We start from the raw sequence: 21,002 nt of genomic DNA, 5'->3' as shown, positions 1-21,002 counted from the left end.
AATATTTAAGATTCATTGATACTTTTAAATATTGAAACTATTAAAATGGTTTATTGTCACAGCACTATCTGCCAAAGTGACCCTGATACTAGGTGGGCGGGATCAACATATCTCATTGGCTAACTGGTTTGCAAACATCCTACGAGTCACTTAACTGATTTAAGTAGATATGTATTTTATTTTGTGTAATAATAGCATTGTTTTAGTTAGATTACGGCAGTTTGAAAAATGGATAAAAGATTATAAAATGATCTGAAGAAAGCGGACAGCCAATCACAGCTCGATACGGAAATGACGTGAGACACCTAAAGATGGCGTCTGATTCAAACGGCTAGATTTCGTCTTCATCCGTAAGTGCAAACAACAGAAATTATATTTTCAGAGACAATTTGTGTTGTTTCACCGGTAAAACCACACACATTTGTAATGTTGATTTTTATCAGTGATTGAAATAAACTTGTTAAGCCAAAGAGGAGGGTTCTTCTGTATAACTTGACACCCGCACTGAGATAATATATTTTTATGGTGTGAAATAAAAAAAAACTCCATTATCGGCGCACAAATGTCCTCTTATCATGTTCTAAAGTGTTTAAATAAATTACACAAAAAGACCAATGTATAGCGGACATGGCCGGTAGATATGTGTTGGTGACTGCTTCCATGGCAACCAAACAACTGTGTGTTCTTATCTTTTCATAATTACAAAGAACAAGCTGGTAGGGAACCATGAAGAATAACCCACTGGAGCAAAGACCACCCATCCTTGGGAGGGGCGACGCAGTGGAGACTGGGACAACGGCATGCTGCCAGAGGTTGCATCTTAAAATAAATGTCAGAGGAGAAAGACATAGTGGACATGTGCTAAATTTTTGCCATCTAGCAGGAACAAGGTAGATACCCCCCCGCAGCCAGGAGGAGACACGAGTGACAGCAGCGATGCTGGAGGAAGGGGGGCATCCCTGGCAAGGCGGAAGTCAAGTGGCATCCAGCAAACTGGGAGAAGGAGGAGGAGAATCCATCAGCTGGAGAAAGAAAAGCTGGAAATGACATCCGCACACAACCAGCAGGTGGAAAGACAACAAGCTTGTCCTTGCTAGCGACAGTAGTCTGTATCATATTTGTGTTTTTATGTGTTGTAGCTGTGCACACTGGAGGCGGAGCTGGCCCGGCTCAGGTCCTCAGTGGAGCGAGGTGAAGCCCAAAGAACAGAACTTCAGTACCAGCTGGTGGTCAGCCAGAGAGACACTCAACAAGCACGTCATGCTAACACAACCCTCACAGGTAGCCAATTGCTTATATTCTGACACATGACTTCTTGGAAGAGAAAACCAGTGGTGGCCAACCAAGCTAGGATGGCGGTTGTACAGCTAGCAGCGCATGAACTATCTGAGTAGAAAAGAGGCTTAAATCTTCCTGCAAAAAGCATATACAAGTAAAAAAATCCAACTATGCAATGGAATATTTCCCTAAACTTTATCAAAAAAAAGATTTGTTGAGTGATATCAAGGATTATCTGTCGGTGGCATTTCCACACACATTAAACTATTGTGCTCCAGTCACCAGTTTACACGACAAAACAGATGTAAACTAGGAAAAGCATGGAGGTCTACAACTTCTTTGTGTGTGGCTGGGTCAAGAAAATTGATATCAAGACTCTCCCAGATAAATATGCATCGTTTTTGCTCGGGTAAGGTTGCATTTCATGATTTAACTTCTCATCTACTGCAATGCTTGTTGCTGTTGCATGCGCCCTTTACGTGTAACGTGCTTTTCCCCTGCTTTATCAAAATATAACTATAAATGTCAACACTGTGTTAATGCTGAAAGCTTCAATTATGATTTTTGCTTTTGGTAAAAGCTTAACTCTTAAGGTTTTTCTGGCATTTGCCTTCTTTTATGTAGACTCGCCAAGTTGGTGCTTTTCGAAACACTCGTAGCAAACGTGTTTGAGAAATACAACTAATATGAAAATAATACTTAAATGGGAAATAATAAACGTTAAAAGTATATCAAACAAACCTTTAACAAAGTGATCACTGCAAACGCATACATTTTTTGACTCTGCTCATTTGGACTAGAGTGTGCGCAGCTTTTCTCGTCGTCGTTTATTAAAATCTTTCACTTTTCTAAATTTTTTGATGACCTCTCGAGGAACTCTAAAGAAACGTTTATCTTTTTCAAGATTTGAACGGTTCGTACAGCCGAAAACAACACAAGCATATGGCATTTTTTCTTCAAGGAAGGCTCAATGGCACCTCGTACACATTGAAAACAGAGCGAGCTTGACCACCACGCGTATAATTGGGTGAGGCAGACGTGTCGACAGTAATATCCCAGCAATACAAACACATTTTAGTGGATGCTACCTGCCACCTTGTAACTGAACTTGTGTGTTTGTGTGTGTGCAGATCATGCTGCAGCGATAAAGCAGACTGTCCGGGAGCTGCAGAAGGTTCTGGAGATGACTCAGCATGCCAGGAAGGAGGACCTGCGTGCTTTGCAACAGGAAGTAGATGAGCGTGATGCGTTGATTGACAGCTTGACTTTAGAGAGTGAACGACTGCATCGCCTTCTGCAGGTCACACACGCCTGCCCGCACACATACACGCACACTGTATGACAGGTTTGAATGTGGCTGATGTCGTCTCCAGTGTCAGGAGGAGGCGCTGGAGGTTGGTGAGAGGAGGATGGTGGTGCTACAGAAGGAGCGAGAAAAAGACATGGAGGTGAGCACAAACACGCATACACGCATGAATAGACATGCTTTCTTGCACACGCACACATGCTTGTTTCCATTTGTTTGTCCGGAGGCGGCACTTGCAGTGGAGCGGCGTAGTCACCAGGAGGCTCAGTGCAAGCTGGAGCAGCTGCAAGGACAGTTGAGGGAAGCGGAGAGAGAGAGGAGAGAGCAAACTGAGCGTGCTCAACAGCGGTGAGAGCATTACTCATCCACATTACTAACTTTTGTAGAGGTTGGAATCTTTGGGCACCTCACGATTCAAATAAGAAAACCATTCAGAAGGTGCGATTATATTTAAAAATCAATAATTGATGCATCTTTAACTTGATGCAGTTTTACATTTCTTCACTTGTAACTTAAAATAAAAAATTAAAGGCCTACTGAAATGAAATTTTCTTATTTAAACGGGGATAGCAGGTCCATTCTATGTGTTATACTTGATCATTTCGCGATATTGCCATATTTTTGCTGAAAGGATTTAGTAGAGAACATCGACGATAAAGTTCGCAACTTTTGGGGCTGATATAAAAGCCTTGCCTGTACCGGAAGTAGCAGACGATGTGCGCGTGACGTCACGGGTTGTGGAGCTCCTCACATCTGAACATTGTTTACAATCATGGCCACCAGCAGCGAGAGCGATCCGGACCGAGAAAGCGACGATTTCCCCATTAATTTGAGCGAGGATGAAAGATTTGTGGATGAGGAAAGTGAGAGTGAAGGACTAGAAAAAAATAAAAAAGACTATGCAGTGGTAGCGATTCAGATGTTATTAGACAAATTTACTAGGATAATTCTGGAAAATCCCTTATCTGCTTATTGTGTTACTAGTGTTTTTGTGTGACTATATGGTCGTACCCGTACAACCTGAAAGTCGGCCCCGCACCTTTCTTCAGCACCAGTCGACAAGTGGTGGCGATGCCCATCTCTGCCCTTCGCAAGGGACCCTCTTCGAAACACGAACTTTCGAAGTGATCGCTGCATAATACACTGTACTTTGTGTGTCTGGTCCAATCCAACCGTGTTCGCTTGACCGCTCTGTTCCATAGTAAAGCTTCACTGTCATCTTTCAGGAATGTAAACAATGAAACACCGGCTGTGTTTGTGTTGCTAAAGGCGACCGCAATACACCGCTTCCCACCTACAGCTTTCTACTTTGACTTCTCCATTATTAATTGAACAAAGTGCAAAAGATTCAGCAACACAGATGTCCATAATACTGTGGATTTATGCGATGGAAACAGACGACTTATAGCTGGGAACGGTGCTGCAACAAGATGTCCTCTACAATGCGTGACGTCACGCGCACGCGTCATCATACCGCAACGTTTTAGCATGATACTTCCGCGCGAAATTTAAATTTGCAATTTAGTAAACTAAACCGGCCATATTGGCATGTGTTGCAATGTTAAGATTTCATCATTGATATATAAACTATCAGACTGCGTGGTCGGTTGTAGTGGGTTTCAGTGGGCCTTTAATTTGGAATAAGAAACAGTTAAATTAATTCCCACATTTAATAAATTAATGAAAAAGTGTGCAATACTGGACCATAAGTCCCCAATGATAAAGAAGCTGGTCGGATCTCTTGGTGAGGTGGTTCGCTGCAGTCAGACACATTTTAGGACTGTCAGCATTTCATTATTTACGATAAATAAATCGATTATCGATTATTGACGATTAGTAATCAATTTTATAATCATCCATGTGTGAATTGCCGTGCATCTAAAAATTGATTATTTACCCCACCTTTACTAACTTGGATGTACAAATGTACGCGCGTATGTGTGTGTGTGTGTTTAGGTTGCAGGCAGAGCACGAACAGTGCAAGTCTGAGCTGAGTGTCGCCTTGGAAACACAAAGGAGAATGACCTTTAAACTCAAAGCAGTGCTCGAAGAGGAGAAGAGAGCACACGCCAACACACACCTGCTCTTGAAACAGGTCCCATGCACACAGTCACACACACACCTTGACAGCTGGCAATGCCAAGTATTGTCATGTATACCACAAGATTTGATGTCTTGTGTTCAGGCGGTCAAGAGAGAAGCACATTGTCAGAAGGCTCTGGAAGAGATCAAAGAAGCTATCAAACAACACACACATGCAGGTACAATGATGATGTCATCCTTTTAGGCTGCTGAAAAGCAGTGCGACCAATCAGAGTGAGTGTTTACAGGTTGTACTCCCACAAAAGATGATGGGAAACAGACTCCTGCTGACATCATGCATCTGCTCAAGTCCACACTTTGCAGACAGGCGCGAGCTGACCACCAGGTGAGTGTGTGTGTGTGTGCGCTGTCTGCTTCCTGTACCATGCTTTTGATATATTGCTTGTTGCTCACAGGTCCAGGATTTGCAGTTAGTGTGTGAAAGGTTACACGAGGAGAAGCAGACGCTCCAAGAGCTGACCGTCGATCAGAAGCGTTGCCTCCAAGTAAAACAAAAGAAACTAATCACTGAGTCGACGCTGCTGTGAGGACAACTTATTGTCTTATTCTGCAGGAATCCGGACAGTTGTCACTCAAGTTGCAGGAGGAAGTGGCCCGCCTACGAACGGAAAGCAATGGTTGGTCTGCAAAGACGGAGGAGCTGGAGAAGGAGAAGGAGGAGATGTCAAATGTAAGCTTGTCTACTTTGACTTTTGCGCTGTTGTTTGCTGACACTGCACTTTCAATGTGTGTCTGTGCGTGCGTGCGTGCGTGCGTGCGTGCGTGCGTGCGTGCGTGCGTGCGTGCGTGCGTGCGTGCGTGTGTGTGTTTGTGTGTGTGTGTAAGGCCCACCTGTCCTTCCTCCACTCAATTCATCAGCGAGTACTGGTGGGTCATACAGTTCTCAGTGAACCTCCAAGCACGGCAGCGGCTTTCACCAGGACGGAGCTGTGTGATGTCATCAACCAGCAGGTGGAGCTGCTGATTTCCAACGTCCAGGAGGCCAAAAACAAGGTTGCGCCTGTTACAATTTTGTTTCAGTATGCTGAGGTTGTCATCTTGATGTTGGGCCCTTCCCTCCATCTTGCAGGTGGACCGTCTGCAAAGCGTGTGCGAGGAGAAAAGCGCATGCATGCAAGAGCTGCAGCGGAGTCATGAGTGCGTGTTAGCGGCAATGGAGGAGAGGGTGAGGATACGAGAAGAGACTAAGAACAGCCGACACGCCCACGAGCTGCAGGTAACAAATTTTAACTGGTTTACTATTTTCTTTTCATGCTTTCTTTAAGCCTCTTTTACGCTGCCCCTTATTTCTTATAAGTATTTTACGTCTTCAAAAAGCTTGAAAAAAAACAATTTCAGGAACAAGCATAACCTTTTTAATCAGGCTTTTTACTGATGATATGTTTTAAAATATGTATTATATTATTTTTAGATTAAGTTAATTTTGGGTAATTCTCCTGTCTGAACGCCTCAAAAGTGGCGATTTTCCTCAATCGTCAGTGCCACGTCATGTTTTTTTGTTGTCAGTAGTGCTGTGTGTGCATTTTAATTTTGTTTTTTTTTACTCGTGTAAAGCACTTTGTGTTGCAACTTGTAGGGCATGAAACGTGCTATATAAATACTTGGAGTGATTGATTGATAACAACAGACTTGGTGAACACTAATGTTAGACCAGCTGCAAACATAGACAGAGAAGTAACTCACCTTGGAAGTCTAACGGCAAATGCAAATCCAACAAAAATGGTCCTGTTATGTTGGCAATTGTCCAGTGAATATAAATATTTATTCCACACCAAGCCCTACATCCTTAAAGCCACACTCTGCTGCACACTTTTATCATTTTAATTGGATACTATATGCATATTTTTTCATATTAATGGTCTTAAACCCAATTAGCATGGATGCATTATCCACGTCGTACCACCGCAACTTTGAACTTTTGACTGGCACCTCACTTAACCCAATAGATAACTGTTTAAGCCAGGGGTCCCCAAACTTTTTGACTCGGAGGGCCACATTGGGTTAAAGGATTTCGGCCGGGGCGTGCGCGTGCGTGTGCGTGCGTGTGCGTGTGTGTGTGTGTGTGTGTGTCTGTGTCTGTGTGTAAATCACTACACTAACTTCAAAACGGTCTTAAGGAAAGTTACAGTAACTTTAACTAAAAATATTAAAGAAAAAACTGTGTTTCTTTTTTCTTATTATGTATTCCATATTGTGCTCAACTGTGAGAGTGTGTGTGCTGATCCTGTTTAAAAATATGCTTTCACACAAGAACTGCAATCATAATGATTTAGGTCTGCATATAAATGTAACACCAAACTGAACAGAGATACATAATAAACACATTTTGTGATTTTTACTCAAGTAAATTTAAAAAAGTTTTTTAATCATACAGAAAATACATCTATAACACAATGTAATGAAGAAATATTTATTTTATAGTTTTAAATTACAATTTTTTTCCCATCATGACAAGTGAGGCACTGCCTTACCTGTGTACCCTAACCGCAAATCCCAAATATGCACAGAGATTTGCGTATTGTTTTGGTACAATAATACTTCCATCAACACAGATATGCTGTTTGACGGGTGGGCTTTTGTCATAAAAAAGGAGCTCCTTCGTCATCCAGCAACGGAAAACAAAACGGTCTTGATAGATGATATACTGTACAATATCAGGAAGCCATGGAGATTTGTTTGCATGGTGTTGAGTAGTAAGCCCAAACGGAACACCTGATCTTACCTTTAGAAATACCTGTGTAAAATACTTCTATCATTTTTACATTTGAAATAGTTTTAGGTATGAAGTCAAGCTATGGCCGCATTGAGTTTTCCTGTCCATACCTCCAAACTAGTTATTTATCCATCCATTTTCTACTGCTTGTCCCTTTTGGGGTCGCGGGGTGTCGCTGGTGCCTATCTCAGCTGCATTCGGGCGGAAGGCGGGGTACTCTCTGGACAAGCCGCCATCTCATCGCAGGGCCAACACAGATAAACAGACAACATTCACACTCACATTAGGGCTGGGCGATATATCGATATACACAATATATCGCGAGTTTGTCTCTGTGCGATATAGAAAATGACTATATCGTGATATTTGAGTATACGTTGTCACGCGATTGCTTTTAGATGCAGGCATTACACTACAGGCTCTTCTCGCTCTTTTTTGTGTCTCTTTCTCACAGACAAGCAGGCGCACCTTCTTACACACATCACATACTGTCACGTCATACGTCACATACGTATGCGCCCTCGTGGAGAAGAGAGATGGCGGACTGGGTAACGTTATCTGTGATGCTGGCAGAGCCGTGCGAGTGGGAATACGAGAGAAATAAGCTGCGAATGAAGCAAGAATTAATTCCCAAGAAAAACAGCAGGGGGTCCATCGTCTGGCGGTGGTTTGGCTTCAAATGGGAATATGTCGAACAGACAACCGTAATTTGTCAAGTGTGGGGCAAAATCCTTGCTATAAAAAGTAGCATCACTGCTAAAATGTCGCATCATTTGAAAAGTCACCTGCTACAGAATGAAGAGAATTTCATAATGTCTGTTGTAACTTACCACATAGCGAAGGACGAATACTATTTGATTTCCTATTATACAGCTCATTTATATTTGACACTTAAAATGTGTCTGACAATCTTGCACTTTCTGTTTTGGAAATGACATGAACGTTTGTGCCACTGTTTAATAACTGTGTAATGAATACAGTTTTGGTCAATTGACTTAATTGTGATTTCCTTCTCTGCATGAAAGTTTAAAAGTAGCATATATTGATGCAGTATGAACAAGAACGTTTTAATGTAGACACATAGAATCATCATACTGCTGTGATTATATGCATCAAGTGTTCATTCAAGGCCAAGGCAAAACATCAAGATATATATCGTACATCGCGATGTGGCCTAAAAATATCGAGATATTAAAAAAAGGCCATATCGCCCAGCCCTAACTCACATTCACACCATCCATCCATCCATCAATTTTCTACCGTTTATTCCCTTTTGGGGACGCGGGGGGTGCTGGCGCCTGTCTCAGCTACAATCGGGCGGAAGGCAGGGTACATCCTGGACAACTGGCCACCTCATCGCAGGGCCAACACAGATAGACAGACTACATTCACACTCACATTCACACACTAGGGCCAATTTAGTGTTGCCAATCAACCTATCCCTAGGTGCATGTTTTTGGAGTTGGGGAAGAACCCGGAGTACCCGGCGGGAACCCAGGCAGTCACGGGGAGAACATGCAAACTCCACACAGAAAGGTCTAGAGCCGGGGATTGAACCCAGGAATACTCAGGACCTTCGTATTGTGAGGCAGATGCACTAACCCCTCTTCCACCGTGCTGCCCTAACTAGTTATTTAATTGGTCAAGTAAATAAATAAATGTTCAGTGGGTTTTTAAACTATTTGTTAGTGCCAGCACTACTTAAGACACATTTGACTGTTTAGGAAAAAAAATCAGCTTAACTATGAAAATAATATAAAACTATGTGGGTTTTTCCCAATTAGAAAAGCTTATTATGCTGTTTTTTGTGCATGTTGTTCATATTATAGATTATAAGGATTAGACTACTTTCTGTTTCTTTCTCAGGTAAATCACTGTGAGTGCCGCTCGCTTCGGGATCGAGTCAGCTCTTTGACCTCTGACCTGTCACGACTCCACGACTTTCTCCTGCGAAGCCGCAAGAAGTCTTCCTCCTTCATGTCAGCTTGTGCGCTTCTAGCTGGCGCGACCGTGAATGCCGAGCTGCGGGTGCGCAGTCTCTGCGAGCAGAAGCGTCTTCTGGTCGCACGCTTCGCGGCCAGAGAGGAGCTGGAGCAGGAGCTGAGGCGGTTGGCCGGCGCTCTGGGAGGAGACGAGGACGAAAGAGGAGGGCATGGGAGGCGGGCAAGAAGACGTTGGAGGAAATACGCTTGCGTGCTATCGGCTCTCAGGCGGTTACGTGCCTTCGCAAAGAGGAGCACGGTGTTGTTTCGGGTGGAGAGAGGAAGCGGCAGGCCAGCAGTATATGTCGCAACAGCAACTTTGATGGGACAAGATGGAAGCAGTAGGTGATGTTTCCACAGCAAAGGATGCACATAAATGCCAGTATTGATGAAATGATGCCTGTGTGATGCAGATTACGTTGGCTGTGATGGTCGTGACGCCGCATGCGTTCGCTGGCTTCGTTCCAAATCTCTCTCCTCTGCCATCTTGTCCTGCATGGCAGACCTGCAAAGGGCGCTAGCGAGCACCCCTCCAGGTGTGACGTCAGCGGCTCGGTCTGGGTTGTCGCGCCTCTTGGATCAACTTATCACTCCCCCAGAATCCGGCCCAGAGATCCTGGATCAGATAAAACTGACCAGACACAGTCAGCCCCTTAGCAGCTTGAAGGTTTTGATTGATTGATTGAAACTTTTAATAGTAAATTGCACAGTACAGTACATATTCCGCACAATTGACCACTAAATGGTAACACCCGAATACGTTTTTCAACTTGTTTAAGTCGTGGTCCACGTTAATCAATTTATTGTCTCATATTCATTTGAATCAAACCAAAATATTGCAACCTTTGACCCCGCTGCATCCTCCCACTAGATCCTGGTGTCCGGCCTCCAACAGCACTTTCTGCTCTTCAGCCAACGGCTGCACTCAGCCGAAGTGGAGCGGCGCAGCCTGAGGCTTGAGATGGCTCAACTGAGGAAGGCAGAACAACAACAGGGACCGACCTGCAGGACGGTGAGAACACACAAACACACAAACACACACACCCGCGCACACACACACACACACACACACACAGTGCAAACAACATTTCCCAACATGTGTGCACTTGCTCAAGGTCCCAGCGCAGCACTTTCACAGTGTCTGCACAGAGCTCCGCCAGGCGCTCAGCAGAGAACAGGAAGCTCAAAACCTCGCTCGGGAACAATCAGCGCAACTCGATGCTCTGCGGCTACAAGTCAATACGCACGCTGCTGAGCAGGCCAACGGCCACCATGCACTCAGCCACATGGCAGAGGTACAGACAAACACATACACACACACACACACACACACACACACACACTCACACACAGCCATGTGCAGCTGAGTATTTTCACATCCTCATTGTCACGGCGCAGATGTTGGCGGAGGTTCGGCGGCGCCTTAAAGTAAAGGAGCGCACGCTGAGGGTCCTGGCTAAACGCCTGTCGCGGGCTCAGGAGGAGAAGCGCATCCTGCGAGGGCGTCTGCGACGTATTGACGAGCAGCTTCAGGACGCTAACAGGTTGCATAGACCTATTTCCTCTGCTCCAAGCTGTCATTCACTTTCTGTTTGCATCATTACACAGGCCCCAGGACCATGTGATCAACTACGAGAATGCGGCGGGGCAGCACTACAAAGAGGTAAACACACCATCAATGTGACCTTTCCTCCTCTGTAACGTGCTCCAATCTTCTGCTCAGCTCACAGGCGGTCTTATCCAATCACTTTCTTGTCCGTCAGCTGAGCGCTGTCTACTAACCTCACCCGTACATCATGTGAAGCCATCTGGAACAGACAGCATCATGGGAGCATGTCAGGTGAGCTCCCACCTACTTCTGAAGGAAAAGTTTTCCTGATCGACCTTAATCTTGGCGCAAAGGGGGAGGAGTTGAAATCAACTTGTGTTCGCTTCCAGGTGTCTGATGTTCAAGCCCAGCCCACTCCTGGCCCGCATCCACACTACCTGCCTCCCAAGGACAAGAAACGTGTGAAGAGAGCAAAGGTCAACACAGGAAGGGAACGTCTTAAAGGTTCGAGATGTCCGAAGACGCTTTTTTCCTAAATCTTTGAAGCACTTTGAGTGCATGCTTGCAACAAAAGTGACGCATCAGCTCGCCCTTCAGCGAGTGTGCACCTCCTCAAGTCCTCAGGGATCCATGCCTCCAGGGTGTGTGTGTGTGTGTGTGTGTGTGTGTGTGTGTGTGTGTGTGTGTGTGTGTGTGTGTGTGTGTGTGTGTCAGGAGCTTAAGTCGCACACAACTTGAACAGAACAAGTTTTTTGCCTTGATGACTGCTCATCTGAACAAAAAGGGGTCAATAAACTTAAAAGGACAAACAGTCATATTCTCCATGCTTGGCATATCTTGTGACTGTGTGTGTGTGTGTGCGTGGGTGCCCAAGTTAAAAAAGTGCCAACGTGTACATAAAACTGGCTGATGCTGGCATTCCTATTGAGGTTCTGTCACAGATGTTGTCGAAAAAGATTAAGTTAAGTTATTTTCCCTCCCATTAAAAAGTCTTAATCCTCAAACATGAAAGTATCAAATGAATGGATTTTTAGCCGGAAAGTGTCACCAGTAGCCTTCCTGCCGTGTGTGTTTGCGTGCGTGTGTGTGTGCTCAAAGGCATCAAATGCGCACACTCTTGGAATAAAAGGAATGACTTATGAGGCATGAGGATGTTGTCCTACTTGTACCTGACACCGACACATGGCGGCGCCGCCAACTTGGACCTGCTACAAAGAGCATCAAGAGGGCGGAGCATGACACACTTCCTCAGCAACGACTGGGGGCGGGTACGAACTGAAATGTGTGTGCGTGTGTGTGGACATGTAACTTTGATGGCACAGGCGACGCTAATTTGGCGACAAATGACAGAAAAATGGCCGACGGGGAAAAGAAACCCGTCGCCACTTTTGGTTCTCCAGCAGCTGATCTGGGGGTCTTTGGGAAGGGCAAAGGTCACATTCTCATCTTGCTATGCCCCTTTTTGTGAGTCACCTGCCAGAAGAACTTTTCTAGGTCGTGACTAGTCCAGATTTTGGTGCTAGACCTGATCTGATCGCCGTCGTAGAGTGAAGAAGCAATGCGACCTGGTTCTGGAACAAACATTGAGGGTGGAACCAACGCCAAGGATTCAAACGAGAACACCCCCCCCCCCCCCCCACCACCACCACCACCACCAGGGCTTTTGGCGGGAAAGTGTGTCAGCTAGCTGAATATCGAGTATCCTTACAGTCCATTTGATGCAGGTGTTCCTATCAAAATGGCCAGGAAATCCTGTCACGTGACATGTTGTCTTTAGTCTTTCTTGTCTGACCTTTGATCTTGGCATTAGCAGGAATGTGCGAGGCAGAGGGAGCTAATTCCCTGCAGCCAATCCAGTCTGCCACGGAAGCTGTTGAGGGCGGAGCCAAAGCAGAGTGAAGAATAAAAAAAGGTGCAAGCGGAGCGAAGACGATAGAGAAAGGAAGGAGGCAAGCAGTAATGTTCATGCAGGAAGTAATTTGTCCACTAATCAGCAGGATGACGACAACGTCCCATCATGAGGCTTACTGGACGACCTTTAACCTCTGCGCGTGTGCTGTGCCGGGGTGCAGCTGCCCTCGGTATAATGCAAGTTTTGATGTGAGGTCATGTGACTGCGGGCACAGCTGGGCGACACATGGTAAGACTGCACGACCTTTGACCCTGACTAAACGTGACTTGTTCTGACTTTCCTGCTGCAGCCGTACGGAAGTTCCACCCCCTCCCTCCCTGCAGCAGCGGCCCCGTAGAGGCAGTCCTTCCTGGACCGGTTTTGGACCTGAGTTCCCTGGTCCTGTACGGCGCTCAGGCACTTCCTGTGCGACTGAAGATCCTGTTGGACCGCCTCTACAGTGTGCTGTCGCCACAGCAGGTAGGCTCTAGGTGACAGCGATGCCCAGCCTTTGTTTTGAAAGGAAGTCATCACCTCCTGTCGTCTGCAGGTAGCTCACATCCTGCGCTCGCTGGGCTGGACTTTGGCCGATTACGTCCGCGGGTACAAGATGCAGGTAAACAAAGGCCACGCCCACACGCCACCCTCATCCTGTTGTCTGTCCAGAACTGCTCCAGAACTTTCTGTGCCAGCAGCGAAGTGACGGGAAGGCGCTGGAGCGATGGTGTATGATGAGCCCCGAAGAAGAAACGCTACTCCTCAAAGAGTTCCTCCGCTTTGGCGAAACGCGACCCGTCGTTGAGTTCATGGTGGCTGTCCAACACCCCCTCCCCAAGACACGACCCGAGGGGCAGGTGGAGGACGGCTTCTCCCTCCACAGGCCCAGCCTTCCTACTCTGGTGACTAAAACCCTGTTTCTTCCTGACTCCAAAACAAGCTATGCTGACGACGCTTCTCTACGTTCTGGATCAGGTGGGCGGAGCCAGATGGGATCAAGACACGACAGATCCTGAGCGTGACCTCCTGAGGGGCGGGAACAAGCAGGAGAATGCCTCTTCAATCATTCCGCCCGCTAACTCTTTTTCTTCTTCACTGAATCCTTGCAAAACCTCCTTGTCGTCTTTGCGTCCTCTGCCGTCCTTCTCCTCGGCCTTCCGTGATCTTGCTGCATCCCCTTCCTCCTGCCATCTCGTTCCCAAGGGGCGGGTCTTGTGTGGCGTCTGCGGAAAAAGTTTCTACGACAGAGGTAGGAATTTAGACTTAGACTTAGACAAACTTTAATGATCCATAAGGGAAAATGTTCCAAACAGTAGCTCAGTTACAATGATGGAAAGGACAATGCCGGTATGAATAGACTAAATATAGCGAAAAAAAATACAACATATTTACGTAATATTTACATGATATATGTAAAGTTTATTATATATACTGATATATTATATTATGTCTATATCATATTTACAATATATAACAATTACCATGTACAATATTACAGTATATGTGACAGCTGTAGCAAAAATGGAGAGTAAATCCAGCAGAAAACGACACATTGTCTGTGATGGCCTCAATGTTCTGCGATGAGGTGGCGACTTGTCCAGGGTGTACCCCGCCTACCGCCCAAATGCAGCTGAGATAGGTGCCAGCGACCCCAAAAGGGAAAAGCAGTAGAAAATGGATGGATGGATGGGCCCTCAATGTTACCTGTCCTGTCTGTTGCAGGAACGTTGAAGATCCACTACAACGCCGTCCACCTGAAGCTCAAACATGGCTGCACCGTGGCGGGCTGCACAATGGTCTTCAGCTCGCTCCGCAGTCGAAACCGACACAGCGCCAACCCCAACCCACGTCTCCACCGCGCCGCCGCCAAAGATGTCCGAGACAACTCCGCCCTCAGGTCCCACCGTGTGTCCTTGTCTGGGGCCCCTCATCACAGCACAGTAACAACCAGCCACTCAGACCCCCCACGGGAGAATACGGTCGAAGAAGAGCCCGCTAGCCTGTCGACCAATCAGCAGCGGCCCTGGGAATCAGCTGACAACCTGCCCAAAAAGAAGCCCAGAAAGTCCAGCATGCCGCTAAAAGTTGAGTGTTGGACATTTCAATAAACGATGCCTTGTTGTGTAAAGATAACGTCAATGGCGCCGACTATTTGACAATTGTTAATTTTACAACCTATTTAAATGTACATTATGTACTTCTCACTTTAATGTCTTTCTGTCAACTAGTGGGCGGGTTCATGATGTTTTATAATTATTTTCTACGTTCATTCACAAATATGTGTGTGTTGTATTATTACACTGTTGACGTTGTTGTTGTTTACAACCTCAGAAAATAAGATCTTGGACACAGGAGGACTTTGAAGGATTACTATTAGAGTTGGCTGGTTTTGCTTTCCTTTACTTAATTTACAATATTGCCTTCATTTTGATCAAAAAAAGGGAATGACTTGTACAAAACCCAAAACCAGTGAAGTTGGCACGTTGTGTAAATCATAAATAAAAACAGAATACAAAGATTTGCAAATCCTTTTCAACCGATATTCAATTGAATAGACTGCAAAGACAACATACTTAATGTTCGAATGAGTAAACTTTGTCTCTTTTGCAAATATTAGTTCATTTGGAAATTGATGCTTGCAACATGTTTCAAAAAAGCTGGCACAAATGGCAAAAAAGACTGGCAAAAGTTGAGGAAAGCTCATCAAACACTTATTTGGAATATCCCACAGGTGAACAGGCTAATTGGGGACAGGATTCCCATGATAAGCGTTCCATGAAATGCTCAGTTATTTACAAACAAAGATGGGACGAGGGTCACCACTTCGTGAACAAATGCGTGAGCAAATCGTCAAACAGTTTAAGAATGACATTTTTCAACAAGCTAATGCAAGGAATTTAGGGATTTCACCATCTATGGTCCATAATATAATCAAAAGTTTCAGAGAATCTGGAGAAATCACTGCACGTAAGTGGCAAGGCCCAAAAACTACATTGAATGCCTGTGACCGTCGATCACTCAGGTGGTACTGCATCAAAATGCGACATAAGTCTGTAAAGGATATCACCACATGGGCTCAGGAACACTTTAGAAAACCACTTTCAGTAACTACAGTTGGTCGCTACATATGTAAGTGCAAGTTAAAACTATGCAAAGCGAAAGTCATTTATCATTTTTTATTTAGAAACGCCGGTGGCTTTGCTGGGCTTGAGCTCATCTAAAATTGGACTGATGCAAATTGGAAAAGTGTTCTGTGGTCTGATGAGTCCACATTTCTAATGGTTTTTGTAAACTGTGGACATCGTGTCCTCTGGACCAAAGAGGAAAAGAACCATCCGGTCTGTTATAAGCGCAAAGTTCAAAAGCCAGCATCTGTGATGGTATGGGGGTGTATTAGTGCCCAAGGCATGGGTAACTTACACATCTGTGAAGGCACCATTAATGCTGAAAGGTACATACAGGTTTTGGAGCAACAAATGTTGCCATCCAAGCAACGTTATCATGGACGTCCATGCTTATGTCAGCAAGACCATGCCAAACCACGTGTTACAAAGGCGTGGCGTCAAATCAAATCAAATCAACTTTATTTATATAGCACATTTAAAATTTAACACAGGGGTACTCAAAGTGCTGTACAATGGGCAGGTTAAAAACGAGAACCGAACAAACACAACACAACACAACACAAACAGAACATGATTAAAAATAAATAAATAAAACATAAAAACAGGTTCACAACAGGTGTATAATGGGGCGCCATTGCCGGATGGATATCACTCAGTGTTAAAAGCCATGGAATAAAAGTATTTTTAAGAGAGATTTAAAAACAGGAAGAGAGGAGGCTTGTCTAATACTCAGAGGCAGGTCGTTCCAGAGCTTGGGAGCAGCAGCAGCGAAAGCTCTGTCACCTCTAAGCTTCAGCCTTGTGTCAGGGACCGTCAGTAGCAGCTGATCGGCTGATCTTAGGGATCGGGTGGGGCAGTAAGGCTGAAGGAGGTCGGAGAGATATGTTGGCGCGAGGTTGTTTAGACATTTAAAAACAAATAGAAGGAGTTTAAAATGGATTTGGCAACGCACAGGGAGCCAGTGAAGGGACGCGGGTCTGTGTTAGCAGACGAGCAGCAGAGTTCTGCACGAGCTGCAGGCGGGCGAGGGTGGCCTGGCTAATGCCTACATACAGGGCATTGCAGTAGTCTAAACGATTTGAGATAAAGGCGTGGATTAATTTCTCGAGATCATGTCCTGATAGTAAAAAACTGCGGGTACTAGACTGGCCTGCATGTAGTCCAGACCTGTCTCCCATTGAAAATGTGAGACGCATTATGAAGCATAAAAATCGACAACAGAGACCCCGGACTATTGAACAATTTAAGCTGTACATAGAGCAAGAATAAGAAAAAAGATTAAAAAAGATTAGATGATTTATTATTTACTTTCACTAAATGTCTCAGAGTATTCATATTCTCTTCATGTCATATTATGCTGCTCCAGCGCTGTTGTTTTTAGGTTCTAGAGTTTTTTCCTCTCAGAATTCAGATTGTAACAAATCTGCTCGAAGCCTTCAGAATTAACAAAGCTGGCGTCTGTGCACTGTAAGTAAACCGGGACATACAGTTGACAGACAGTTGCGAAAGCCAATCAGATCACGAGTTGTTGTCAGTAAGGCCTTGTAGATGGCCTAATGCAGATATATAGTGATGTTATGAGCTAGGTAACATAGGAACTCCATTACCCAGCATGCCACAGTAGTGAAGCGCATGCAGTAGACACATTTAGCCATGCCAGCAGCTGTTTTTGATGAGCATTTTGTGGAGTAAACTTTAAGAAGTCAGCCAACATGCCTCGTCTGCATTTTTTATGATTAGACAAGACAACAAATATATTTGCAAGGCTATTTTCAAGAAGGATATTTAAAGAGAAACTACATCTTGTGAGACGATGTCAGCCTACTACGGAAGCTTGAATAGGTTCTACAGATTGTGAGTTCAGATATTTTATTTCTTTATTTTTTCACGCTTAATATGTTTTTTGCAATTTTAGTTTTGACAGTCCATCCATCCATGTTCTACCGCTTATTCCCTTTTGGGATCGCGGGGGGCGCTGGCGCCTATCTCAGCTACAATCGGGCGGAAGGCGGGGTACACCCTGGACAAGTCGCCCTCATCGCAGTAGTTTTGACAGTACCACTTAAAATATGTTTTAATTGCTGATGCGGGTTCATTGATTTTTAAATGCGCCAGAAAATAACCTGTTTTGTACACTTTTGGTGGTGATTCAATGCCCAGTAGGTGTTTCTGTATAGTATTTCTCCACCAGTGGTCATGTGGTGACATAAATGATACTATTTTGAGAGGTAATCATTGAAATCGGACATCAAGGAAGGCCTAGGTGGGAAACGCACGGCTTGCCACTGGTAATCAGTAGTGGTATTTGTGGAAAAAGTCAGGGGTTCTTAACTTGTGTCATCTTGCTCAGTGGCCTTGTGGTTACAGTGTCCGCCCTGAGATCGGTAGATCGTGAGTTCAATCCCCGGCCGAGTCATACCAAAGACTATAAAAATGGGACCCATTGCGACTTGACCAGGGTGTACCCCGCTTTCTGCGCGAATGCAGCTGAGATAGGCTCCAGCACCCCCCGCAACCCTGAAAGGGACAAGCGGTAAAAAACGGATGGATGGATGGTTGGATGGACTTCTTTGCTTGGCACTCAGCATCAAGGGTTGGAATTGGGGGTTAAATCACCAAAATGCTTCCAGAGCGGGGCCATCCCTGCTGCTCACTGCTCCCCTCACCTCCCAGGGGGTGAACAAGGGTATGGGTCAAATGCAGAAGACAAATTTCACCACACCTCGTGTGTGAGACTATCAGTGGTACTTTAACTTTAACTTATGAGAGTCTAATGTGGTTGATTTCAACACAGAACAACATGAATGGGTGCAAGGTGCTGACTATTGGTGAGTATAGGGAAAGGAAATGTGATGTTTCAGACGGAGGCGTCTTTTTACACGTTCAGATCGCTGCACAGGCCCACCAGTCTTACACAGCAGAAGTGTGCAAAATTCACGTGTAAAAATACGGCTAACCAGGGTTCCTGCAGCATACAAATCTGAATACATTGATCCACACATAATCTTTTTACACACACACACATCAAAATATGGACAGATAAGATTTTCTTTACATGCACACACATTGAAATACAGACACAAATTATAACATGGACACACGGATCTGATTACAAACACACACAGATTCAGATACTGAAACACAAATTAGTCGGATTACAGACGCACATATTGAGATATGCGTTTGCAAGTAGTTCTGCCAAGATAATACTCCAGTATGTTTTACTGTTTGATACTGTTTTTTGTTTTTTCTCTGAAGCTGTGATCCACTGAAAAAAGTGGAAACAAAACAACAAATACAAATGATTAATATTAAATCTGGTCATTTTGATTGGGTGTGGGTGCTTTGCCATGTGACAGTGGTTGTGTGCATTCAACAGAGGGTGTTGTGGTGTTCTTCAGTGCTTTTTGTAAAGTGCTCGTGTACAACCAGCAGGTGGCGCTGTGGTGTTCGTGTGTTTTCTATTGTTAGTGTTTTGTTTTGTCTTTTAGTATTATTACTTTATCTATTAATCCAGTGGTTCTCAAATGGGGGTACGCGTACCCCTGGGGGTACTTGAAGGTATGCCAAGGGGTACGTGAGATTGTTTTAAAATATTCTAAAAATAGCAACAATTCAAGAATCCTTTTAAATATATTTATTGAATAATACTTCAACACAATATGAATGTAAGTTCATAAACTGTGAAAAAAAAATAGAACAATGCAATATTCAGTGTTGACAGCTAGATTTTTTGTGGACATGTTCCATAAATATTGATGTTAAAGATATCCTTTTTTCTGAAGAAATTTTTAGAATTAAGTTCATGAATCCAGATGGATCTCTATTACAATCGCAAAAGAGACACTTTAAGTTGATGATTACTTCTATGTTTAGAAATCTTTATTTATAATTGAATCACTTGTTTATTTTTCAACAAGTTTTTAGTTAATTTTATATCTTTTTTTCCAAATAGTTCAAGAAAGAGCACTACAAATGAGCAATATTTTGCACTGTTATACAATTTAATAAATCAGAAATTGATGACATAGTGCTGTATTTTACTTCTTTATCTCTTTTTTTCAACAAAAATGCTTTGCTCTGATTAGGGGGTACTTGAATTAAAACATTTTTCACAATGGGTACATCACTGAAAAAAGGTTGAGAACCACTGTATTAATCTATTGTAGCCTGGTGGAAATAAAAAGGAATTGTACAATGTAGTTCCAAAAGGACTCCACGAGAGGTCAGTGTGGCGTCCGTAGTGTGTTTGTAACTTTGCAAAGGGGTAAGACTGCAAAGAAGTGAGAGTTGGATGAACGCTGTAAAAAAGAAGTTGTGTGTTTGAGTGAACTCGGAGGTTTGGGGTGTAAATATTCCTAATATATGTTCTGTAGGGAAATTGAAAAGAAAAAACATCTCTTCAAACTATTCATCAAAATATATAAAAAAAGAAGTCGAACAAAGATAAAAGAAGTACAGAAATAAACTAACTGATATTACAAGAACAAGCAAACGGTTCCATTATAAAAACAAACCTATATGAAAACAAAAACAATATAAAAGGAACTTGGGATGTTTTGAATAGCCTAACGGCGTGGCGCAGTGGTAGAGTGGCCGTTCCTCAATCCGAGGGTCCCTGGTTAAATCCCTACCTAGTACCAAACTCGTCACGTCCGTTGTGTCCTTGAGCAAAACACTTCACCCTTGCTCCTGATGGGTGCTGGTTGGCGCCTTGCATGGCAGCTCCCTCCATCAGTGTGTGAATGTGTGTGTGAATGGGTAAATGTGGAAGTAGTGTCAAAGCGCTTTTAGTACCTTGAAGGTAGAAAAGCGCGATACAAGTACAACCCATTTACCATTTAATCAAACAAGGATATTCAAAGTTGACATATTTTGATTACTTTTTGATGAAAATGGAGAATCCAATTCAATCCAATCCACTTTATTTATATAGCACATTTAAACAACAATAACGTTTCCAAAGTGCTGCACAGCCATGTTAAAAACAATTGTAAAAATAAAATAAAAAAAAAAAAAAAAGTATATATATATATATATTATGCTCCACCAATGACT

At 44.0% G+C, this 21,002-nt stretch overlaps 2 protein-coding genes across 10 annotated transcripts; both read left to right on the top strand.

Annotated features, from left to right (window-relative positions):
- The first annotated feature begins 86 nt into the window (after window positions 1–86).
- LOC133560446 (coiled-coil domain-containing protein 171-like) lies at window positions 87–11,744 on the top strand. Of its 7 annotated transcripts, none has more exons than XR_009808448.1 (22): window positions 87–350; window positions 708–812; window positions 881–1,067; window positions 1,140–1,281; window positions 2,409–2,578; window positions 2,652–2,726; window positions 2,811–2,932; window positions 4,541–4,845; window positions 4,915–5,012; window positions 5,083–5,172; window positions 5,241–5,357; window positions 5,513–5,680; window positions 5,757–5,903; window positions 9,267–9,723; window positions 9,796–10,049; window positions 10,254–10,394; window positions 10,498–10,677; window positions 10,781–10,926; window positions 10,991–11,045; window positions 11,106–11,222; window positions 11,321–11,592; window positions 11,643–11,744. XR_009808448.1 is itself a non-coding variant. In XM_061912967.1 (22 exons), exons 2-22 carry the CDS (start codon window positions 727–729, stop codon window positions 11,465–11,467), a joined length of 3,096 nt encoding a protein of 1,031 aa, XP_061768951.1. In that variant the 5' UTR covers window positions 87–350; window positions 708–726; the 3' UTR covers window positions 11,468–11,744. The 7 variants fall into 7 exon arrangements, 5 of the variants coding, with proteins under 5 accessions (XP_061768951.1, XP_061768950.1, XP_061768947.1 ...); XM_061912967.1 differs by having other exon boundaries at window positions 4,541–4,679; window positions 4,770–4,845; window positions 4,933–5,012; window positions 11,321–11,744; XM_061912966.1 differs by having other exon boundaries at window positions 4,541–4,679; window positions 4,770–4,845; window positions 11,321–11,744.
- A 334-nt stretch (window positions 11,745–12,078) lies between these two features.
- On the top strand, window positions 12,079–15,335 carry LOC133560451 (zinc finger protein basonuclin-2). 3 transcript variants are annotated; one of them, XM_061912974.1, is made up of 7 exons: window positions 12,079–12,843; window positions 12,929–13,071; window positions 13,133–13,302; window positions 13,373–13,438; window positions 13,518–13,721; window positions 13,795–14,068; window positions 14,542–15,335. In XM_061912974.1, the coding sequence occupies exons 2-7, from the start codon at window positions 12,930–12,932 to the stop codon at window positions 14,925–14,927; spliced, it is 1,242 nt and encodes a 413-aa protein (XP_061768958.1). In that variant the 5' UTR covers window positions 12,079–12,843; window position 12,929; the 3' UTR covers window positions 14,928–15,335. The 3 variants fall into 3 exon arrangements, with proteins under 3 accessions (XP_061768958.1, XP_061768957.1, XP_061768956.1); XM_061912973.1 differs by having other exon boundaries at window positions 12,926–13,071; XM_061912972.1 differs by having other exon boundaries at window positions 12,079–13,071.
- The last annotated feature ends 5,667 nt before the right edge of the window (window positions 15,336–21,002 follow it).

This window comes from Nerophis ophidion, linkage group LG10, assembly GCF_033978795.1.
Source record: "Nerophis ophidion isolate RoL-2023_Sa linkage group LG10, RoL_Noph_v1.0, whole genome shotgun sequence".
Taxonomy (NCBI): Eukaryota; Metazoa; Chordata; class Actinopteri; order Syngnathiformes; family Syngnathidae; genus Nerophis; species Nerophis ophidion.
The sequence above is the reverse complement of the archived record's forward strand: the minus strand, read 5'-3'. Positions and strand labels throughout refer to the sequence as shown.

Coding starts and splice junctions, on each gene's coding strand:
- LOC133560451 (XM_061912972.1), top strand. CDS start 12,891: ATGTTCATGCAGGAAGTAATTTGTCCACTAATCAGCAGGATGACGACA. Junction 13,439..13,517: donor TCCGCGGGTACAAGATGCAG/GTAAACAAAGGC, acceptor CTGTGCCAGCAG/CGAAGTGACGGGAAGGCGCT. Junction 14,069..14,541: donor AAAAAGTTTCTACGACAGAG/GTAGGAATTTAG, acceptor TGTCTGTTGCAG/GAACGTTGAAGATCCACTAC.
- LOC133560446 (XM_061912962.1), top strand. CDS start 727: ATGAAGAATAACCCACTGGAGCAAAGACCACCCATCCTTGGGAGGGGC. Junction 813..880: donor ACAACGGCATGCTGCCAGAG/GTTGCATCTTAA, acceptor TTTGCCATCTAG/CAGGAACAAGGTAGATACCC. Junction 10,927..10,990: donor CAGCTTCAGGACGCTAACAG/GTTGCATAGACC, acceptor ATCATTACACAG/GCCCCAGGACCATGTGATCA.